Here is a 24530-nt window from a genome sequence, read left to right as displayed (position 1 = left end):
GCTTGAAGACATGTCCAGTACAGGGGGTAAGTAGTGAAGGGGCAGGGCTTGAAAACATGTCCAGCATAGGGTAAGTAGTGAAGGGGCGGGGCTTGAAGACATGTCCAGCAGAGGGTAAGTAGTGAGGGGGCGAAGCTTGAAGACATGTCCCGCACTGGGTAAGTGGTAAAGGGGCGGGCTTGAAGACATGTCCAGCAGTGGGTAAGTAGTGAAGGGGCGGGGCTTGAAGACATGTCCAGCAGTGGGTAAGTAGTGAGGGGGCGGAGCTTGAAGACATGTCCAGTACAGGGTAAATAGTGAGGGGGCAGGGCTTGAAAACATGTCCAGCATAGGGTAAGTAGTGAAGGGGCGGGCTTGAAGACATGTCCCGCACTGGGTAAGTGGTAAAGGAGCGGGGCTTGAAGACATGTCGAGCAGTGGGTAAGTAGTGAAGGGGCGGGCTTGAAGGCATGTCCAGCAGAGGGTAAGTAGTGAGGGGGCGGGCTTGAAGACATGTCCAGTACAGGGTAAATAGTGAAGGGGCAGGGCTTGAAAACATGTCCAGCATAGGGTAAGTAATGAAAGGGCGGGCTTGAAGACATGTCCAGCAGTGGGTAAGTAGTGAAGGGGCGGGGCTTGAAGACATGTCCAGCAGTGGGTAAGTAGTGAGGGGGCGGAGCTTGAAGACATGTCCAGTACAGGGTAAATAGTGAAGGGGCAGGGCTTGAAAACATGTCCAGCATAGGGTAAGTCGTGAAGGGGCGGGCTTGAAGACATGTCCAGCAGTGTGTAAGTAGTGAGGGGGCGGAGCTTGAAGACATGTCCAGTACAGGGTAAATAGTGAAGGGGCAGGGCTTGAAAACATGTCCAGCATAGGGTAAGTAGTGAAGGGGCGGGCTTGAAGACATGTCCCGCACTGGGTAAGTGGTAAAGGAGCGGGGCTTGAAGACATGTCGAGCAGTGGGTAAGTAGTGAAGGGGCGGGCTTGAAGACATGTCCAGCAGAGGGTAAGTAGTGAAGGGGCAGGGCTTGAAAACATGTCCAGTATAGGGTAAGTAGTGAGGGGCGGAGCTTGAAGACATGTGCCGCACTGGGTAAGTGGTAAAGGGGCGGGGCTTGAAGACATATCCTGCAGTGGGTAAGTAGTGAAGGGGCGGGGCTTGAAGACATGTCCCGCAGTGGGTAAGTAGTGAAGAGGCAGGGCTTGAAGACATGTCCCGCAGTGGGTAAGTAGTAAGGGGACGGAGCTTGAAGACAAGAGGTGAAGGGTTGTGGTTTGTGGAATTCATGTTTAACAGTGAGCTGGTGACTGGTAACAGGTTCATGGACTGGAGCTTGGCTTTTGGAAGAACATGTCAAGTAGATGGCAGGTGGTAAAAAGGAGAAGGGTTGGCTTTGTCAGGACCCTCGTGGCAGAAATGAACTGGTGGACCCTTACTACTGTAAGACTGGAGGGCTGGGCCCTTACAAGAGGTAGAAGGGAAGCTGAGAGAGATCTGTTGTGTGGCATTGAGGTGTGGTCATGCAATCTGGCTTGAGGGGTAGAGGGGAGAGGTGTGGGCTGGGCTTTGTGAGGAGCATACGGAGGGGCAGATGACTGGTGAATGGAGAGCGCTGGGTGAGGGCAATGCACACTTGTGGTCAGGCAAAAGGTTAGAAGTGATACTTAATTTGAGCCGGTGGTTTCCGGTGCCCGGCACTTAATTTTCAACACTGGCAGTTAAGACAGTCTGCCACATGGTGGTGTTAAGAATCTAATTTAGAGATGAGCACAGCAACAGTAGTTTATTAATTCAGTATACAGTAAAAAAATACTAATATCATACTATTAATAGCCATTCTTATTGATTTGGGGGATTGAAATAGTCTGATTTGTCACACTTTTAGGAGTGTAAGGGGTCGTGTTGGTGCGGTCATTGGCAGCGCTGGGAGGGTCAATGTGTAGTACAAGCAGATGTGGCCTCCAGGGCCTGGCATTTTTTTGTGTGCAAATTAAGCACTAAGAGTGAAAGAGAGACGCTTTGGGAAGAGCATGTCTGAAGCGCTTCAGCGCCTCGTCTAGGGGTAGTAAGCGCTATGTTAGTACAATTTCAATACAATACAATAGTGATCTAGTGAGGGCTAAGTGGTAAAGCGTAAAGGGGAGACATTCGGGCTCTGTAGCGCCCCTTTAGGGCAGTGATTTGTCGGAGAAGAGTGGATAGGGCCACAGCCTGTGAGGCATAGGGAGGCCCCCACCTCCCCCGCCCCCTGCCCCAGCTCTGGACCCCGGTGTTGTGCTCTCCGGGTTCCGGGAGTGGCAGGCCGGACCAGTGTCTTGATATGCAGCTCTCTTTGAAGCGCTGATGGGGGTAAAGTGCAGCAGCGCCGCGCAGGGAAGGAGGAAGCGCTCGCCTTGGATTGGGCTGTGGCTCAGGTCGCTGCCCTCCTTATCTCGTTGACATGCAAATCTTCCTGAGGGGTAGCCGGGCCTGACGTCACCCGGGGCTTTACTAAAACAGCGGAGGGTCAGGGGAGGGCAGTGCGCTGACATCTGGGGAGGAGGCAGGCAGACCTGGACCCGTGAGTGAGGTCGGAGCAGACCTGTGAGGTGGAAGACAGCGGCCAGGGGAGGCAGGGCGGTTCTGTGGGCAGCCTGGCACTGGTACAGCATGCCCCCGGGCGCCCACCGGCTCCCGCCATGTACGTGAGTTACCTGCTCGACAAGGAAGTGGGCATGTACCCGGGATCCGTGCGCCCGCACCCTGGCCTGCAGGGCTACCCCGGCGCCCCCCAGTATCCGGACTATGGGGGGTACCACCACGGACTGAACCTGGAAAGCACCGGTGGGCCCACCTCTGGTTCCCCCTCCGCGTGGATGTCTCCCTACAGCGCCCCTCCGAGGGAAGAGTGGAGTCACCCGGCCTACATGAACCCATCCCCCGGGGGCAGCCTGGGCTACAGCCCCGCCGCAGTGGAGTACCACCCGGGACCGCCCTGTCCGGGGGTGCTGCCCGGGCACCTCCAGCAGCAGCAGGACTCGCCAGAGGGGCACAGGCGGGGGCAACAAGCCTATGACTGGATGAGGAAGCCCACGGCGCCGGCAGCGGGGGGATGCACGGGTAAGAAAAGATAACCCGGAGTACCGGGGATCCTGACGCACCTGACGCAGGGAACGTAGTGAGGGCCACGGCGACTCTGGCAGGCGTCCTACTCTGGGGATAAGGGGGTGGGGGGGGGGGGGGGCAGGGGGGCTGGCACAGGAACTTCCCTTGAGTTGGAGGGGGTATGGAGCGCTGCAGGCCTGTCAGAGGGTGCAAGGTTGGGGTCTGAGCGAAGGACTCGATAGCCTAATACGCTGTCTACGTTGGGGCGTCTACGTTGGGGCCGAGAGTGCCAGGCCCTGACTTCTGGGGCGCTGCAAGTCTGTCACTGGGGCGAGCTTGGGGGTTCAGAGGGCAGTGCAAGTAGCACAGGTCCTACCCTGTGAGTTGGGGGGGGGGGGGGCACAAAAGAGTGACTGATGACCCACTCTCCAGGCTGCAGGGATGGGTGCTACAAGCTCGTCACTGTGCCCATCCAGGGCACATGAAATGGAAATGCTAGCCTGGAAAGTGGTTCCCTAAAGCAGCTGAAGAGAGGGACCTTGAAAAACTGGTATTGGGCATATCCTTTGGGCTGAAAGAGGGACATCCCACTCATACAAGGGGTAATCTCTGTGGCTCTGGGGGCTGCAGGAAGGAACGCCACAGTACTGGGTCAACCCAAGGGGGGGGGGGGGGGGATGGAACGACACTGCACGCATGGCACTGGGCCAACCCCAGGTCTAGAGACGGGGAGAGCGCAAGAGTGACACATTCTTTTTTTGTTAAAATCTGCAAAGCATGCAGTAAATGTTGGATTATGTGGCAAATGCGGCACATCCTTTACTTTCAAAAACAGACATCTCTGTCAATCCATTTCTGAATGCGCAGCATAAGAATATTCATTCTATGTTAAGCCAAGTGATGGAACACACATGGCTATAACCCGATCTATGCACACCGAGACCTCGATGCTCATAGATTAGACATTCAGGATTCTAGGCGCAATGTTTTTCTTGCGGTTACTTTCACTATAAACCCTTGATTTGTTTCTTGGATATTTGATTGATACACAATTCTAGCGATATTACAAAGTCCACCAATTAAAGCAGTTGTCGACTAGTAGATTAACATTACAATGAGCAGCTTTTTAAAATTCCCAATCTTGCTCATGAGCGCATTTTTAAAACGGCTATTTGAAGACAAACGTTGGCACAAAATAATGCGCACTTACCCACAGAGATTCGTCACTCGTTTCCATTCAATTTACTGAAGGCGACATTTTACCGAATACTTTACGGCACTGTTCAACATAATCTTTTCAACAACTTTATCCAGCTAAATACGTTTTCATTGATTAATGAGGTTTGTATAGAGGGCGTAGCTTCAGTCCGGGATATGGATTAGCTTGCTTGTGTCCCGTGCACTTCACAGGCGTGCTGCATTTTCAACTTGCTCTGTAAAAGGGACCCTCGAGGCAGCGTCGTCTGGGCCATTTACGCGGAGTTTTTTTGGGATCCGATCTAGCGCCTCTCTTCCCATTAGAAACACATTGCCGTTAGGCGCAGGAGGAGCAGTCCCTGCTTTGTTCTGACAGCTCCAATCAATCCTTTCCACACCTTGCGGGGCTGTAAAGCGCGGTCAGCTTCGTTGGTTATTGAAAAGCGCAAAGCAGACGGTTAAATACAGCGCCAAAAGATAGCTTCAGGGCACAGGGTTCGGAGTATTAACCCACGTCAAAAGTTCTGAGTTTTATCGATCTCGGAAGGGCGACATTCTGAATGGGCCCCTTCGGGATTCCTTACTACCTGTGACCTGCTGCCTGACCTCCCAGGCAGCAGGCGCAGAGCACACAGACCTATTCTCAGCTGAATACAGATTACACGTTTTTGAAAAAACCTATGTACGGGCAGGTGGAGCTGTGGTGCCTGCGACAGGCAGGCGGCATACTAGATGTAGTATGTCGTCTTTACAGAAAAGTCTGGAAGCAAAGAGGCTCCCGTCCTCACAACAAAAGACAAGCGGGGTGAACACTCTCAGGGTGAATCTGAGTCAGAGAAGGGCCCATTTGGCGATCATAGCAGTACTTTAGTCAGCATAATATCAATCAATGCACGTAGACCGGTGGAGTTTATTGACAATATAAAGACGTTAATCGATGACCAAAAACAGAAGTATCTGACCTAGATAATGAAAAAAAAGTGACAAGATTCACTACTCTGGATTGACAGGGGCCTAATATCGCTTGGATTCCGGCCAGGGCCTTGCAGGCGACGTTTCTGCTTTGCCCCAGCCTAGTGTTAAAAGGCGGAGTAGGCAGTGCTGAAAGCAGGCCCTGGAACTTGGCCGCCCCACTCCTAGGCGGCGGGGCAGCAGCCAGCAGGTGCCAGGCCGTTTATGATGTAAATGTGCCCTTGGCGGCCCTCCTGTCCCACAGCCCCTCATCTGTCACTGTCCTCCACATACTTCCACCTGTTGACCCCACCACCCGCTGCGCCGGCCGGAAAGGGGAGGCGCTCTTCACAGAAAACACTGAATTCCGGTCCTTCCACCCCTCATGCCCGGGTCTCATATGTGTGGGCGGAGTGTCCCAACTTCCACACAAAGTTTCCTGTGGTGAGGGGCCAATTACACTCAATACGAGCCCATGGAGGTTTTGCCCTGGAAGTCAGGAGGTCAGACTGGCTCTACTTCCGGGTCGGGCGCTTTGAAGGGGAGGCGCCGGTTCATGGATACTTGGAGCTCCCGTGCTCGGCGGAATTGGACGCTGTAGCTAAAGGGGCGACTATGTTTCCCTAAGAAGCCCGTCCTGCCTTCCCACGCTGCCGGCCCCGGACATGGGCAGTTCAAAGGCCGCCGGTGCGGCCTGCTTTCACATTCTGCAGGGGGGACGTGTTCATGTAAATGTGCCCCGCCAGGGTCGCTTTCTCAGTAGTGCTAATTCTGACACAATTGGCCGGAGGGGGTTCCTTTGTCTGAGATAAGACGCCCTTGTAGTGCATTGTCCTGGCCTGTGTTCTCCATTCAGCAGCCCCTCTGATCCTCTGTGTCTCCCCGCGGGCTGCCATTGTGCGACTACAGCTATGCTACCTGGACAAGGTTTACAGCCTGCTGGACATTACACGACGACTGGCAGATCACATCACCTGCCTGCGCCAGGGGGAAGCCAGCCCGGCTGCGAGGCACGCTCAGATCTCAAGAAAGCCTCAGCCCAGGATAACACTCTCAATGCAACACGCGCCAGGGGATGTTCATGCCTCATAATGTAAATATCCGAGCTCTCTACATACGGTATAATTCACAGCAACGCTCACAAGATAAAACACTTTAGTATTTGCTAGACGTTAACACTGTAATAAGATAATAACTCTCAGTCCTAGAATCTTGTCCTAATAATAATAATTTTCCCGGCCTGTTGGGTCAGTTGTAAAACGACCTCGTATACCTAGGGCAGCGAGGGAAACGTCAAATTTCGAATTCGTGTGGTTCTTTTTTTCTTCATTTAAGAGTATGAATTTTCACACACATATATATTCACTTCCACACACACATAAACAAAAAGACATACTTTTAAATGTATTTACCTACACAAATTATAGGGATTTTCTCAGCTTGGAAAGATTGTTTTGTTACATGAACGAATCTATTATGTTGTTGGGTCAAGTACGAGGAAAACGTCAAATTGTGAATACCTAAAATTACAAGAGTATGCATTTTCACACACGTATACACCCCCCCACACACACATAGGAACTATATACATTTAAATGTGTTTATGTAGAAATGTATAGGAATTTTGCAGGTTGGCGGGGATGCTATGTTATATGATGCACTTGTTATGTTACTGCGCCAAGTTTATGCTTCAGGAAGCGTAAACCAAAGCCCAATGCAATCAATTTGTGTGAACGGCTGGACTCACCCACACTCTCAAGCCCACTGTCTAGCCTGATCAGTCTTTCCCCACTTTCCCAAACTTTCCACATTTGTCTAGCACAATGATAATGGCTGCTCCCAATCCCATGCTAACTGGGATCTCCTAGGCCAGACCAAAGAGACTTTAAACTCAACAACTGGCAACTGTTTTAGCTGGTGACGGTCAGGGGTGATATGGTCATGAGGTCTCAATTAATACAGCCCTGAAATGCCCAATTTTATGCTTATTGTAAATTTGCTATGGCTTAATCTAGGAACCTAAAGTAAAGTAACTGATACCAGCCAAGCCTTTGGAGAACCACGGCCCTTATCAGAGCTTCCCATGCATGCATATCCCAAAAGTGCAAACTAATTAGAATCAGGAAAAAGTAATATCTGCAAATATAAAGGCACCGCAGTTAAAAATAAAGTGGTTATGCAGTTATTATTGTTGAGTGTATTATTAGCACCAAGACAACTCTGGTGTAAATTTCTACAAATGTTTCGGTCATGTGAATCAGCAACTATGGCTTTCATCAGGGCAAGGAAAGCTATACTTTGGTGGAGTGAAGAATTCATTCACCAATTATCTTTTTAAACACTGGTTTTAAGGGTTGAATGAATAAATAAATGAACTAGAGGCCCACTGCTTGAGCAATCTATCATTGGAGCATGGGAATACATTGAACTCATAGTACAAAAGCAGCTGTTGGCTGTGCCAAGCGCGAATATCATGAAGCGCGCCCTTAGGACCCGGGCACCCCGGGCCACGCCCCCGGTCACGTGATCTGGGGCGACCGGTCGCCCAATCGGCACTCGGTCGCCCAAGTACTTCCGGGTCAGGCACACGTATGTCCGGCTGGGGGGGCAGGGGGCGGAGACCTTTGCCCTATTTAGGGTCAGGAACCCTGGCTTCTGTCTCTCTTTGCCCTCTGCCACCCCAGCTGACGACCTCGCCGGGCGACTCCTTTTTCCACCCCCTACCTTTTTACTTGTAATTTAAATTCCCACCCACCATCCCTGTTGCTTAAGAGTTGGAGGGGGTGGTTTTTTTGGCGGAAGAGAGACCTGCGATCAGTGACATTGACTAACACAAGGGACTGCCTTACGGACTCCATAGGCCAGCACTGAGGGGGGAGACGGTAAGCTCTTCGCTGGGAAGATGTGACCACCGGCTGGGGAGGCTAGGGCGACAGATCACGAGCCTCCTGGGTCCCTGGGCAGTCCGGTGGTCGGGGAGTGGGCCCTGGAATTGGCGGACAAGGATCAGAGGGTGGGGCCCACTTCTCTTTGACGCAGGCGCGGTGCACCTGGCGTGGTAGGCTCAGTGCGAGATGCGAGCCAGAAGGCCCCTTGGTGCTGGGGGGCGATGAGAGAATTTGCATTTATGATTTTTGCAGTTATGAAGATGAATATTAAAAGTGTCTGTGATGATGATGATTATGCATGTTACTTTGCTTTTGTCATGTTTATGATATGTTGAAATTAAACATGGCCTTTTTATAACCCACTCAATGCTTTGAAGGATTCAATTGTGGGTTAGTATGTCAACTAGGGGGGGCGGGGCCATGCTGGGGGGATCCGGGTCCTATTGTTTGGAGCACTTGTGGTTTTTGCTCTATATTGTAGCGCGAAATGCATCCTCATGCACAAAAAGGTAGAAAGGCTACATTTTGCAAAAAAATATAGCGCTAAATGGCAGTTTTGCAGTTTGTGTAATTTGCCCTAATTTATTCCAAACTATTGCGCAATTTTGCAAAAAGGAAATCACATAAATCGAATACACCCCCAAATTGGAAATTTAATAAAAATTGTAGATGAAAAGAATTCTTGCATCCCTAATTCTCAGTTATGGATCAGATTCAATAACCTTTATTAGTATGTATTTATAAAGTTTTAAACAATGCGAACATGACCTGCGGGTATCGGAAAGCTATTCAAATGGTCAGGAGAGAAGAAACAGGTAGAGCAAACAATAATATAATCGAGAATGGTACAGAAGGTCCAAGCCAACAAATAAACAAACAAAATCATACCAGGCGAGAAATAAACATGGGTGCGGACATTGCACCATATCTGGATCAGGAGAAAAGAGTTTGTTGGTTGTAGATCAGAAATGTGTATGTAGTACTACAGATGCATCTTTTACGCACTCTTCTATGCCTTTGTGAATCAGTTGAAATGTTCAACTCCCTTTAAGTAAAAGTCCAAGGAGGACAAGGGCCTTTCTATCTGTATTAATTATATATGAATATTCCCTAAATATTCCCATTCAATTTCCAAACTAAGTACGTAAAGCAGTGCAATTGAAGTACTCTTTTACATGCTCTTACATATGTATGTGAGTAGAAATACTGGTGTAAGTATATGTTATGTATAAAAATGTGAATGGGTGCTGTATAGATTTTGTCTGGGCATGGATTCCAACTAAATTTACATATTATATTTATTAATTAAGAATTGTGATTGAAGGTCCATGTAGGGAACCACCCCTTAAGAAACAAAGCTAATATCTAAACTGACATTAAAAGGGGCAAGTGTAATTGCTGGTGCTTAATTCTGTCTGTGACACTAAGGGGCATATTTACAATAAAGTGGCAGAGCGCGGGTTAGATCCAAAATAGCTAACGCCGCGCTCCGTGACTTTAGAAACGCAGGGTTGCAACATAATTGCAATATTATGGTGCACGCCTGCGTTTCTCCCAGCGCTGGAACCAAATTCAGCTGCCTAGCGCCAACACAGGCACCCTTGCACCATAGTGCAAGTGGTCCCTTCCTGCACATAATCCAGAATGGCGATTTGTAACTTCTATGTGTGCTGATTTGTGCAGCACACATAGAAGTTGCAAATCAGCATTTTATTAATGACTGTTTATGTGCAAGAAGGGATACCTTCCTGGACATAAAACAATAATTCTTGGCAATTTGCTGTTTCTATGTGTGCTGCGCAATGCATCACACATAGAAACAGCAATAACGAGGAGAAATAAAGCATTTCTCTTCGTTTCACCATGTTAAGATCAGCTTTTCCTTGGTCTTAATATTGGCGCTGCCTCCTATTAATGCCTCTTTTGTAAATAGGGAACAGCATCAAAATCAATGGGTGTTGTGGCGGAACACCCACACAACACCCATTGCCTACCCCTTTTACTGTAGGTATAGCGTGAAAGGGTGCCTTATTTACAAGGCTGTGTTAAGTAGCTTAATGCCACCTTGTAAATAGGGCGAAGCCGCTATCGACACAGGAACTTCATAAAAAGTGATGGCCGTGATAGGGGCTTGTAAATATGCCCCTAAGTTGAAAAATGGTTGATTTTTTGCCATTCAGTACTTAAAAATTGGCTAAGTGATTTAAGACTGTTATCTTTTAAAATAGAAAACTATTACTGGGGAATCTGCTGTTCAGACAGTTTTACGATTGATATGCTCCATGTTTGCACTGTCATGGGTCTTTTTGTGACAGACATATAAATAGATCAGATTTAATTTAGCAGCTAACTTTCGATAATGTACATAATGAATATAGGGCCTGTTCGCTTAATGCTATCAGTTTGAGAGAATTCGTGCCTTTCAAAATTCCAGCTAGATTATTGTCTGCTACCTTGTCCAGGATCGTAACCACGTCTTGTTTATTTGTCCTGCATTGCGCCCATTGCGCCATAAATGGTTAAAACCAATTTGTTTACAATTAGGAATTGTAAATGTAAAAATGTTCTTCCATGCACTTTACTGCCCTCCAAATGAAATGTTTTGTTCCAGAATTGTTAAATTTTTTAAAGGGTTTTTAGATATTTATTAATGATGTACAGGGAGATGTTGATGATTGCTTTACTTGCAGATAAGTAGTGTTTTCTTCTCGTTATGTGTTGTCATTTACTTATTATTCATATTGTATAATTGTGTGTGTAATTTTATGTGGCCCTCATTTAGAGCCAAAAACATAATAAACTTTTTTTTGACTTGACTTTGACTTGCTACCTTGAAGAATTTTTTTACTTTTATAGTCCGGGCAGCAGCCACAGAATCAAATAATTCCAGTTATGCGATTCTGTGGCTGCTGCTTTTTAGCATAATTAAGAATTTGTGTGTTTGCCACATAATCCATCATCAGCTGCATAATCTGCAGATTTTAACAAAAAACGAATTATTTCCAGTTCAAACAAATCAAATATGACTAAAAATGGGCCAATATGTGTTTGTGCGCATTGCAACACCCTTCGAAAAGGTTAATTTGCATTTCCTTATTTATGCATTTGGTTGTTAAACTGGTGAAATATTTGTCCAGACAGAATTACCATGTATAAAAGTTACAAAACAACGAAGTAATACTATCCAAAAACAAGCCCCAATATCGCACATAATTTTCCTTTTTTTGCTGCATCACCTCTGCCGCATAATCTGGCGCTGTCTCTTCACCAGTGGCCCTGAGTATAGTGTGATTAATGACTTTTGTACATGTTGTATTGGAAATACACTTTGCCAGGGCCGTTTTGGTTCCCAGTCCGGCCCTGACGTGGCATGTGAGTCACATCATTAAGCACTTGAATAATGTTACTGACACCGGTATAGCGTGCAATCCGCGTTATTATGACCTCTTACTCTGCCTGCTGTGTGGGGTATCTTTACATCCCACTGCAGCGTTACCATCGCAGACCGAGCCTGAAACACGCTGTTAAGGTGTCCCTGCCCATTTGTAGGGCTGTGCGTTGTCCAATAGCGTAAGAAGAGCGCAAGGGCTTTCATGCAGGTATGGCATGTGGCAGAGGCGGCTCTAGGCTCATGGCGGCCCTGGGCAGGGAGCGTAGGTAGGGGGCCCCTGGAGGAACGCAGGCGCGGAGGCCAGTGAAGAGGGGGGGTCAGGGTGTTTGGAAGTGGAGCCAGGGGCCGCCACGCAAATATGTATCCATCCTCAGAGGATTATTATATTAAGGATATATATTGGCGTGGATGCACCCGGGATTTGGCGGCCCTGTGCAGGTGCACAGCTTGCACATGCCTAAGGCCGCCCCTGAATGTGGGTCCATCTGCCCGTGGTTGGGTAATAAGAACGGGTGTACTTAGAGTGGCAGGAAACACTCCCACCCCCGCCACCGGAGCCCTAGCACCTGCTCCGTCATTGATAACTACACCTCTGGTGGGGTGACTTGCCCGGTAAGGGTCACATGTGAAAGAAGGTCTGCTCTATGTTGTACGGTCTACATGGGATACGTATCCCGAACTGTCTGTGTGAAACACTGTGGTAGAAAGAGCTAGAGGGCGGGGCTGCTCTGACCCAGCGGATAGACACCAATGATAATGAACTTCTTTTTGGTACTACGGGTCGTTTTTTTTGTTGATACGAACGCCAGTCTCGCTTACACAGACTTCAGTTCTTCATGGTTTCTGTTGGAGTATAGCAAAGTGAATGCTAGTAGGGTAGAATTACACCTGATTTTAGGGACCATTATCCCATCGCCTTGTTACAAGTGCCCTAGAATATAATCAGAGCCACTGAAATTATGTGGCTGGTGGCCTCCAAATTATGAGGCAGGGTTAGCTAAATTATGTGGCAAGAAAAGGCAAATTATGCTGTGTAATGCAGAACATTTCGAGATATTATTGCTTTATTATTTTGTCAATTTTTACTTGTGCTAACACTGTCTGGGAAAATATTTTACCTCATTAGTACGAGCTGAATAACCAAATACAGCGATAAACAACTAAAATATGACCACTCAATCTTTATGAAGGGGCTTCCACTGTGTGGAAATATATCTTGCCGCATTTTTAGTAACTTTTGATGCGACTGAGGTAGAAACACATTTTATTTTTTAAAATCTGCAGATTACTCAGCTGATTATAGATTAAGTGGCAAATGAGGCAAATGCATAATCATGCACAAATCATTGGGGCTGCAGAATCACATAATTCCAGTGGTCCTGGATATAATGCACGTCTGATTAAGGGGGTGGGATATTTATTACAATTGTGACAAAGTAACGCCCCTGCAAAACTCAAAATCAAGCCCTATGTCTTTCATCATTCTGAGGTCGGTAAACTGGTTACCATTAAATTGGATAATAACGAGGGCTCCCGGTTTTATGGTATTCATTTATTTGACATTTCCATCTGTATTTATCCATATTTATTTTTTGCTAATTTTATCTGTATTTATCCATATTTATTTTGGTTTTTGTGAAAAAATAAAGCTAAAATCAGTATATTTCTACATTTATTTAACCAATAAATATGCACTTATGTTTGAATGCCTTCCAGGTTTCAGTGCTGTGAACACCCACTGAAGTTAAATCAATCCACTTAAACGAAAACATGCAAATTTCAGTAGCAACCTTGTGTATATCTATTGCTGTTAAAGCCTCTTTACTAAAATCCCTTTCTTTTTTAACCCCCTTTCCTATCAACCCACACAGCTATTGGTTTGGCATGGCAGACAGAATTTAGAATGACTCTAAAAACAACCCAATATCCGTTTTTATCAACATTTAAAAATAAATACATACACGAAAAGACATGTTTTCTGTCTGTATATATCTGTAAAAATCAGTAAAAGCGGAAAACAGGGAGCCCAAATAATAACATCATCTGTTATTTACAGCTCCTAGAAACATCTGAAGTGACTAATGAATCACTGCACATACAGTTATAAGGTGTTTTGTTGGATTCATGAGAGTAATGCAGGGGGCTCACCAACCATTCAGGGACCTTCCAACCCTCCCAGGGGCCCCCATACAGCCCAAGGAGCAGTTGTGAGATATTGGAGACTCAGGTGGTGATCATCATATTTTGCAGTGGGGGCATCATTCTGCATCACGTCCATGGGTGGATGTTAGCGCTAATTAAATATTAAACTGATGTAAAAACAGCGCTTTCAGAATATCATAAAATGGCGTGTATTACCGGTTCCTTGCAGCTCTACTCCTGCTATAAAATGGCCGTATGTTGGCTCACGCTGTCATTTTGTTTCCTCACAGTGAAAACCAGGACAAAGGACAAGTACCGCGTGGTGTACACCGACCACCAGAGGCTGGAGCTGGAGAAGGAGTTTCACTACAGCCGCTACATCACGATTCGAAGGAAGGCGGAGCTTGCCGCTTCCCTGGGGCTCTCGGAGAGACAGGTGGGTAGTCAAGGCCCTCACACCTCTTTGCACCGCTTCCCTTCTTCCTGTCCCATTTGGTGATTCATTCTTGGGCAGTGGTGTAGCAAGGGTGCTCTGGGCACCATTGTAATTAACAGACATGGACACTGAACCAACAGTTTTGTAGGTAAAAAACAGCGGGGTGCAAAGCGGTGCCCCCTCCATTAGGGCGGAGGAGTACTGCCCCTTGCCACCACATTCAAATAAAATGGCATTTAAACCCGTTTTAATATCGTTTTATTTTAATTCCCCTGGACCTGCTCCCAGGACACTGGCGAGTCTTGGTGGTGGGTCCAGGTGAATGACACTTCTGGCGGGCTAGAGGTGGGCACTGTTACAGTGCGTATGACTGTTGTGCCGACCGTCATAATCCAGCCAAACCATCATGCACACTGAAGCTCTCTCTAGCCACAGCTCCGTTGCTAGGGCCAGAGAGAGCAGGCACAGGCTCCCATTCTAACTGGGAGAGCAAGTTGCCAGCACTCAGGCCAATCCTGACCCAGCTTTCATGCAGCACCAGGATTGGCCGCAGTACAGTCTGGGAGCAGTAGCGGTCTATGGTGGGAGTAGCTGCCGGGCGGTGATGTGGGGAGGGAGTGGGGCAGGGTGGGGGGTAGTAATCTATGGATTACGGGGATTACAGGTAAGTAAACATATAAATAAATAAAACGAACTTCGTTGCGTGCACTGCATCGTATTTGGGGTTGCAGTGTGCGCAACGAAATTTGTTTTATTTATTTATATCACTGACCGCTACTGCGCAGGGCACCACATTCATATAAGGACCATGGACCCCAGCAGGGCGCACCCCACGGTTTGAAGACCCTTTTATTAAAGCCTCCTTATAGTCTTTGGCAATGCTGGTGAAACAAGTAGTGACACAAGACTGGTTTCGGTGTAGAATGCATATAGGAGGTAAATATTTGAAGGCGACACACAGTGTGATGATAAGTGTACTTTTCAGACATAAAAGAGTTCCTATACATTCCAAAGGCATCACGTCCTACAAGGCGGAATGTTACACCAAACAGCATGAGGTTAGAGAGTGATACTCCAGGGTGGGGTCAAAGACCACACTATGAATATTTTAAAAACCTGGTGCCAAAATGTCTTGCCGACAGCTGAGTAGTCACACCAAACCTAAAGCATATGTCATAAATGCAACGGTAGTTTCCTGGTCGTGCATAAATGGTAACCAGCGTATGGAAGAATCAAGCAGGGCTGCAGGAGTCTGTGTTGTGGAATGTGTGTGCTGATTTCCACCCCTCATGCTGTCATTTATTCCCTCTTCAGGTTAAAATCTGGTTCCAGAACCGACGAGCAAAAGAGAGAAAGCTGACCAAGAAGAGGTTTCAGCAGCTCGGAACAGGACAGAGTGACACGGACCCTTTGAGTCCCGTGTCTTCCATGGGGCCTGTAATGGCAGGGGTGGTCCAAAATGGGCCGGGACTGGGCCATAATGTGGGTGTCCTGTCCGCTCCAGTCAGCCATTCAGTCAACCAGTGACACGTTTCAACCTGGATATGAACATTGTTCTGATGAGAGGCTTCTGGAGCCCCTGAAAGGATTCATGTACCCTTCATGGGTGCTGGGGTCTAGATAACAAAACAGCTGTCATACGTCCAGGCGCATTGAATGACTCACTCCATCACTCCACCCAGAACTGTAAGGACTACTTTTGTACCAGACTGGAGAGCGGCAGGTTTTATTTTTCATTCACTGGAGGCACTGTAACAAAAATCTCTGGTGGATGTGTCCATTCCCTCACAAAATGGCAGACTCAAGGAGGTCTCCCGATAGGGCTGCAGATGCCGCCTGTGACGGACCTGCTTTCCAAAAAGGAAGTTAAAGGCACTGAAAAAGGCTCAGCCCCGGCTCTGAAGAGGCTGTGACTGAAATGAAAGAGATGCAGTGAAACCAAACTATGACAGTACTGCCTAACGGCAAAATGGACGTTCTGCCCCAAATGGTCATGTCTAACGCAATACAATAGGTTGTGGTCACATTGAAAAGAAGACTCAGACCAGTATCAAAACGTAATGAACTGGGCCAGTGGTTAACTTAATATTTTTACACTCCAATTACTTTGCTATTTTTGTTTCAGCTTTCCTTGAGAAGTGATGTGATATTACACTATTGACTGGCGTATGTGAGATTTATGCTACATTGTGCAACGCCAGAGTATAAAGAAAGATATTGCTTGGACACTTTTTCACAGTGCCATATTTATAGGCACACATATGTATCTGAATTTATATATGCATATATACTTGTGTATGTGTACACATTCACATATACACATATACGTATGTATATATGCATATACATGAGATATGTTCTATATATATATGTTATACATATATATGCTGTGTATAGATATATAAAAGATACATGATCTATATGTGGCTAACAAGCATAGTTACAAACACAAATTGTTATTATTTTGAGAATGTATAGATTTGTGAAATGTGCCTACTAATGATATAATGTAAAAATATGTTTTCAGATTCTTTTAATATAAGGATATTTGAGTGTTGTCCTAAATACAAACAACACAGTGTTGTTGTAATTCCCAAAGAAAGTTATCACTGTAAATCTTAATGTACAGATGTAATAATTCAACAAAGAAAGGAGCATGGAATTTCGTAAAAACATTTGCACTAACCAATGTCTTGTGTTGTCATTGTTACAGTGCGCATGTGATGTGTGTCTGTGTTTCTATGAGTAAAGCGTGTGTTTTCACACATCGGATTGCACAGGCATTTTGATATAGTTGCATAATTGTGTGGGTGCTTTCACATTGATGTATGTTGTAGTTTTCACATTAAATAACACCAGTATTTTTCCAAACTGAATTCCATGGACTATTTAAGAAATACTTTTTCACGTTGAAAATCTTGGATGTTTTTATGTTGAACTACACAGGACTGAATTAGAATCGAATTGCTTTGAATTAGATGGGTATTTTCCACACAGACAAACACATACAGGTATTGCACCATAGAACTGCTATTCACAAGATACACTCCTGTTTCTACTGCAGCTTTAATAGTCAGAAATTAAGCTAAAATTTGGGGCCTGATTTTGATCTTGTTAGGACTTTGTCCCGCCGTATCATTTCCGGTGGTCTTCCCACCCACCGCTTTGACGGTTCGCCTGCTCGATTTAGATGTTGGCAGGTTACTGAACGGAAGACTGCCGCAGCCCTGCCGCCTCCGCTAGAATTATTCTCCCGCGTCAACGGTGTCAGAGGCAGAAGCTGCTGTTGGAAGGAATCCTTCCCAGATTTCCGCTGTCCAGATTACGATGTGCCTTTCCGTCGAGGCAACTGTGGCGGATAAACCTCCAAGCTGGAGTTGGGGGAATGGAAGAAAAAGATATGAAAACTCATCTTTTTTTGAGGTCCCACCACCGATTCTGTCTTGAATGCCATTGTGCGGGTCCTTCCTGTGCTGCTGCTACTTTACCACGACGCTCAGGTACCCCATTGTCACCGGGATCTGAGTTAGACTTTTGTGGTGGGTGTGGGTGTACATTCAATAGTGTGTGTATGTTGTTGGTGTGCAATGCTATAATGTAAAAATATGGGCAGTGGACATTACCTACACATAGATATTGACAGATTCATTACATATATATGTATTGAGATGAAAATAGGTAGAACTTACCTGTCTCCACAACGCCTTGGTCTTACTCCATCAGGACTCTTCTACCAGCACAACAGGAACATCTAAAGCGGCTTGACGCAAATCTGATGGTTTCGTAGTACTGTTAGCCAACAGAGAAGCCCGCCACAGGACACTGACTGTTGCCGCACCATCTAACCCCTTCGCTGCGCTCGTCGGCCAACGGCCATCGCAAGCACTACCTCTGTAGTGCTGCGCACGTCCGCCCACTCTTTTAAACCACCGCACCGGGGTGGAATTTGCCCTGCGGTTAAGCGGCTAAAAACAGTGAGTAGACTCCCTGCCGTCAGCTCGACGGAGTACTTGCAGCTGCTGTCAAAGGAGGAGGATGGTAATACCTCCCCAGATCTAAATCAGGCCCTTACTCCAGATAAGCCTTGGAGTAAGTCAGGCACCACCCATGGCCAATTACTGGTACTGAAAAACACCCTCTAGAAATCAGTGGAGGCATCAAAAAACACCAGAGAAATAGGGAAATACATTTGTTACATATATGTCTAATCTGAAAAAAAAACTTAAAATATTTTTATATTTCCTAATTTACATTACAAGAATGCTCACAACAAATAGAACACACCTGCTGATTCAAAGAGGCAGGGGCTGATGCCCCAGGACTCCGCCACCCATCTACAGGTGATACTCTTCACAACACCAACCAATCCCATGCAGGCTGACCATATCAGAAATTAAACCACACACCCAACTTTTTCGGTTTCACTATGTTGGTGAATGCATTTATAGCTCTGCACCTCATTATTAGGAACAATTATTTGAGGAGGAGAGAGAGGGATTACAGGCAAATGATCAACATCTTTGGCATGTCCAGGGAGGCATTAATTGTCAGATGCTGCTTCACACCTAAATTGATTGGTTGCGGATTGGAAGCAAGTGCTTGATTCACCACAGCCTTCTCCCAGGCTACCCCAGCCCATGTAAAAATGCTGCAGAAAATGGAATGCAAATACCAATATTTAAATAATGCTGATAATCACTCAAATCACATATAATAATAATATTCCTTGGCAATTACAATTCATTCCATAGGTTAAGGGTAATTACTTTGTTCTCGTTCTTCATTGTGATCATGATTTTGTTCTAATAATGATTAGAACTGAAACCTATGGAAGGGAATGTTATTTGTAAGAATATTGATTGTACTGAGTGATCATCACTATTAAAGTATTGGTGTGTGCATTCCACTTTCAGCGGTGTAATTACGCTCTGGGACAATAGGCCCTGCCCATCATTTTTTTAAATGTATAGATACACCAACCATACAGATCATAAAACCAACGAAGCAATTATGTGGGGTATTAACGTTAGGCTCACTCACGTCAAAATACTGGCTGTACTTCATTGCATGGTCACTGGGTTTTTCCAGAGGGTCAGTTCTAAAAATCTTGGCCTTTTGCAGCAGGTCAATCTTGATGCTCTCTCCGGTCTGGATATTGAGATACCTCACTAGCAGACCACGCCAGTTTATTGCCATGCCACAGTCAGTGGCAGAAAGCCCAATGGTGGCAAGAGAATTATATTTCTTTCTCTACTTTCCTCATGTATTAAGTGCCATTTATCCAACCCTGAATGTGGCACTTAAGCTACTTCACCACAGAGAATACCTTTTATGCAACAAACCCTTCTGACACTCTATCAACATGCAAGCTGTTAGCACTGTCAGGGGCTGCATCACTGATACATTTGCTGCCTTTCTTAGAAGCACATACTACAGTTATATATTTTGTTAATTACCTTGTGTGTCAGTTGTTTGCTGGATTTCTAGTGACATGTGACTGATAAGTAAGTTATAACATCTCATATTGGGGCTGCATTTATGTCTGGGAGATGGCATCCCAAACATACTCACTAATTACTCGTCACAGCACAATGGACACACATTATCCTAATAGTCGCTGCATGCATATATAGACAATATAATACATTTAGAATTGAACAACATTTTAAGAAGCCTCACAAGTCTTTGTTGCAGGTCGTACTGGCTATACTCACTCTCCTTATCACCTCACACATGTAATGTCCAACCACACAGCCTCAAGAGAGGAACAATAGGACACACATGCACACAAGCCATCAGTAAATTCACTTCTGGTATCATTAGATCATGCTTTAGATGCCCAGACCATATGTGGGAAGGGAGAGTTATTGCTTGCTGTATTCCCCCAGAAGTTGTGCTCAAGTTAGTAGTAATACTAGAAGCCTGTTGCATGTTGCACAACATTGCTAAGAGATGAGACTTACATATAGACACCACACCCTTACTGTGACCCCATCCAGGTTCCTGGGATGGGGCACATAGGTCAGGGTTAGAAGGCCTTTGATCAACTTTTTATTTGAGCTGTTAGCTTGGTTGCTGCAGTATTGTGGTTGGACAGTCATGTCAATGATGAATGGTGGAGTATTATACTAATCACCTATACCACCCAGTCTTTGCCACCTGAATCCTGGAGAACTTTTCCTTAAACTGTCTCCTCTCATCTTGCCATTTCTTTGTAATGCCCCTCATACCATGCACTACTTCCCCCATGCATTTACATGGATGGTGACCTCCTACCAGGAGGTTCCCTTCTCAGCTGCATAAATGTTGCATGGGCGCGGACAATGTAGGTGCTTGGAGTGTCTGATCACAAAGTTCACTACAATGACTCTCTTCTCAGTGTAACACCTCTTCCTAGTGAGTGTTGTGGTCTGCATCCTGGAGGCAGATTATGGGTCTTTTTGGCTGAAAGGCTAATGGAACAGGGCAGTCTAGGGTATGAGCTGTTTTGATGTCTTTTTAGGTGAATAGGTATTAGCTAGGTGCGCTTTCGGTCATAGGTATAGTTTTTGCCCATTCCCTTTCATTTGGAGGTGTCCTCCTAGGTGGCACTGCTTGTGGACTTCTCCGCCAAATTAGCAGAATGTAAACTATGGATATAGAGTTACTTGGAGTAACTTTATAGTCATAAATTCAAATGTATGCGGCTCAATCCCCTCCAATCAGGGGTGGAGACCGGTACTCCGCACTTCGGGGGGGGAATCTCCATACTGCAGTTTTTCATTGCGGAGCCTCCGTCACAACTGTGGACGCTCTTCATGAATCGGGTCATTAAAGTCTACACCAGTGCTTCCCAAGCTATTTAGAACCGTGACCTACCTTTTAGAATGAGAAACATTTGCAACCCACCTAGCTTTAATGAACACAGTGGGCACTTTAAAAAAAAATGTAGCTAAAGCATCTTGTGGCAGTGTACTGTCATTTACAGACCACACATTTTCCATTTAAATGGACACTAAGTTGGCACAAACAAACAGTTTTACTGATAAAACTATATTGCAGACAAATGATGATGTGTGAAAATCTGAGTTCAGTGAATATTTATCATTTGTGCATCACCAAATTAAGGGCTATGATTTGTTTTCATCTATTAAAATCTTTGCTTCCATCACACTTCAAAATTACAAGAAATATGCTTCATTTTTGCTTTTCTAAGTGCTGAATATGTACAGTTCAGTTGCAGGTGTTTACATTTTGTTATGTGTTTAAAAAATGACTTCCTTTCACACTCTACTCGAGCAAGATTGTCACATGATTCACTTTGCTTTTCTTTCTGTAACTTTAAAGTGAGAGGAGTTTGTAAACACCAATCCCCATTTAAAAAAAACCTAAGCTGCAATTTGTCAGAAGACCAAGGCTGACATTTCACTTTTGTCTTGAAGCACAGCAAATATGACCAGAAAAATACAGAATTTAAAGGCATCTTTATTGTTTGAACTTTAACGATCCACTAACAATCAGCTCGGGACCCACAGTTTGTGAATCTTGGTCTACACTGAAGTGTATGTCTCCACTCAAATGGTCAATAAGAGAAAAGTGGAAAGTTACACTAAGGTGTAGGAGTCGATCTAAAAGTGAGTAGATCTACAGATGCAAACTTACCATTATTGATAACACTATATGATACAGGGCAATTGTACCCAATTTTTTTATGTACACTTGGCTTGTATTCCCTCATTGAGATCCATTTGTATGTTGTGTAATGGACTTGTTGGACTGGTGCAAGCCAGCCTTATGGATGATGTGTTGCATTAACCAAAGTCCGAAACATCAGAATGAGAAGGGTGAGAAGAGATTATCTGTTCCAACAGGAAACAAAACTCCCAACATCCATTCAGTATGACCCACAAAAGACAAAAGATTGCTATCAAGACTAAATAACAACACAAACCGTCTGCAGTGAGTAGATGCACATACAATTCTGCCAGTTAAAGCACAAGCCAAATGACCAAAATAGCAGGGAACTATTCTGTCAATACCTTCAGCCACGCCTGGCAAACTTGCAAGACATCAAAATGTCAGTATCAAAACGACAACTATATTCACATTGCTGCCGGGATAGTAAGACACACAGACAAAACCAGACTCTTGTCTGCAATTGGGTCCTTGAAAGCAAGGAAGAGAGGTACCTGACACCACTGACAACGTCAAGTGGTACTGGTGACAAGATACGCACTATGGGCCCAATCACAAAGTTAAACAGAGACGAAAGTCTAACTTTACAACTTTCGATATTCACAAAGGCCATTTGCTATTAGTAATGTTTGTCTCAGTTAAACTTGTCTTGGTCTGAAGTTAAACTGAGACCAAAACGTAGACAAAAGTCTAACTTTACTACTCCTAAATGCCCTTTATAAATACAAAAGTCGTAAAGTTAGACTTTCGCCTCAGTTTACCTTTGTGAATCGGGTTCTATATAAATATACATAACATAACATAAGCCAGTTTAGTGAAGAAGGTCAATACCAGAGCTGTGTTAAATTACGTATTCTAAATTGTATGCATGACTGAAATTGCATATTTTCTCGAGCTAAAAGTGTTTCTCTCCAACAACACAAAACAGTCATAATGCCTGTCTCCTATTGTGGACACAACCCAATGCACCAAAGACATTCATCTCATAGGCTACCTAGGACATGTTCTGGGCTGTGAAGTGCATTTTAAGAGGTCCGATTCATGGAAGACATAGCCAAGTAGTTTGTACTGATCAGTCCCGTGGGACAAGGCCAAGCTAGATATGTCTAAGATTGGTCCCTGTCTGTGACGGCACAGAGAAGCTAAAAACTATAGAATGTTATGTATCCAGAACAATTATTCTGACTTATTTCAGATTTTAGCTTTTCCATCCCCCACTTTAGTGAAAAATCAGGACAGCCCCAGCTTACCATGTTGCAGAGTCACTCTCTCTATAGACGCTGCTCAGTTTTAGATCGGAGTTTTATGAACACATGATGACATAAAACCATGATACAACCTGAGCCATCAAAAGATATGGCAGGCAAATCACACAACAAATATAAAACAAGCATTGGCATATCCAATAAGTCTCGTCTTTGGGACCTTATAAGTTTAGCCATGCAGCAGATTATCCCCTATTAGCATGCCCACACACTCAAAATGTTCAAACAATCCTGCTGTGATCAGAGATCAAACAGTCACATAATAATAAGCTGGATTAGCGCACAGCTAGAACAAACCCCTTTCAAGAGTGCGTTTAACGTTACGGTGCTGTAAAAATATTCAATGTCAAAGTGAGATGTTACAGGGTAGCAAGCGATTCCTTATTAAACAAGCATTTGCAATGCAATAGGTCTCGCATTAGGAAAGTTTGAGCTATTAGTATTGTAAATGGCAAAGTTTTTATTTATGTTTTTTTTTTTAAATAGCTAAATTAATAGCTTTGTCATTTACAATGCCAATAGTCATAACTTTCGCAAATGTGATACCTATAGCATTTGTAATGCAATATGTTTTGTATTTACATGACTTAGATGTATTGATATTACAAATAACAATGGCAATGAGTTGTCTCTATGTAGAAGACACTGAGTAAGTCGTCTACTGGTTTGTGGTGAATGCTCTTAGCTCACGAAATAGACTCTGTAGAGCAGTCTTTGGGCTTTTATTTGTTCGCTGATGTTTACTGTAAGTATATCATTAAATCTATAAAAAAAAAAAATCTATAAAAAAATAAAAACGACCACCAACCAAGACAAAGTATTGTTCCAAAATAGGGAGCGGTAGCTAGCATTTGCCATGTGTGAACATGTGCCTGCAAAAACGGCAATGAGGATTAAGTGTGACAGGCGCAGAATGTAGTTAAGTATTGTTCCAAAATAGGGAGCGGTAGCTAGCATTTGCCATGTGTGAACATGTGCCTGCAAAAACGGCAATGAGGATTAAGTGTGACAGGTGCAGAATGTAGTTAAAAGTCTCTCACAACTCTCTGGTTTCGCGTAGCACAGGCCGTCTTAAATGAGGACTGAGTGTGTCGGGTGCTGAATGTCGTGAAAAGTCGCTCTCTACTCTATTGATTTCGCGTAGCACGGATAATTTAAGAATATGGCAGCCTGTATGCATGCATTCTTGTCGGCTACCCACCCATGCCCAGCCGCCATCAGCTCTCACCAGTATTGAAAACGCAGCACGGGCCCGGTGTAGAGAGGCACGGCAGGCTGCCTCCGTAGCTCGCGCGGTTCCTCTCTTTCTGGCGTGACCACATTTTCCTTGGCCATATACATGTCGCGTAGGGTCAAGGCGCTGAACAGAAGCACAGACAGCAGGGATTTAAGTGGTCAGATAAAAAGTCAAAACGAAACCTAAGAGCCGCGCGCGTGAGCTTCTACCGTAGACAGCTCACGTCGCGCGGCACTTCGGTTTCGTTTTCCAAAGCGCATGGCAGAGTCGCGCTCGCACACATG

The 24530-nt window shown here is 45.2% G+C and overlaps 1 protein-coding gene across 1 annotated transcript; it reads left to right on the top strand.

The window, feature by feature from the left end:
* The first annotated feature begins 2458 nt into the window (after positions 1 to 2458).
* On the top strand, positions 2459 to 16755 carry CDX2 (caudal type homeobox 2). Its single transcript, XM_078657123.1, has 3 exons — positions 2459 to 3080; positions 13925 to 14070; positions 15385 to 16755. The coding sequence occupies exons 1-3, from the start codon at positions 2660 to 2662 to the stop codon at positions 15595 to 15597; spliced, it is 780 nt and encodes a 259-aa protein (XP_078513249.1). The 5' UTR covers positions 2459 to 2659; the 3' UTR covers positions 15598 to 16755.
* Positions 16756 to 24530: the final 7775 nt, after the last annotated feature.

This window comes from Lissotriton helveticus, chromosome 8 (assembly GCF_964261635.1).
Source record: "Lissotriton helveticus chromosome 8, aLisHel1.1, whole genome shotgun sequence".
NCBI lineage: Eukaryota > Metazoa > Chordata > Amphibia > Caudata > Salamandridae > Lissotriton > Lissotriton helveticus.
Note: the sequence above shows the minus strand (reverse complement) of the source record. Positions and strands in the feature narration are given on the sequence as shown.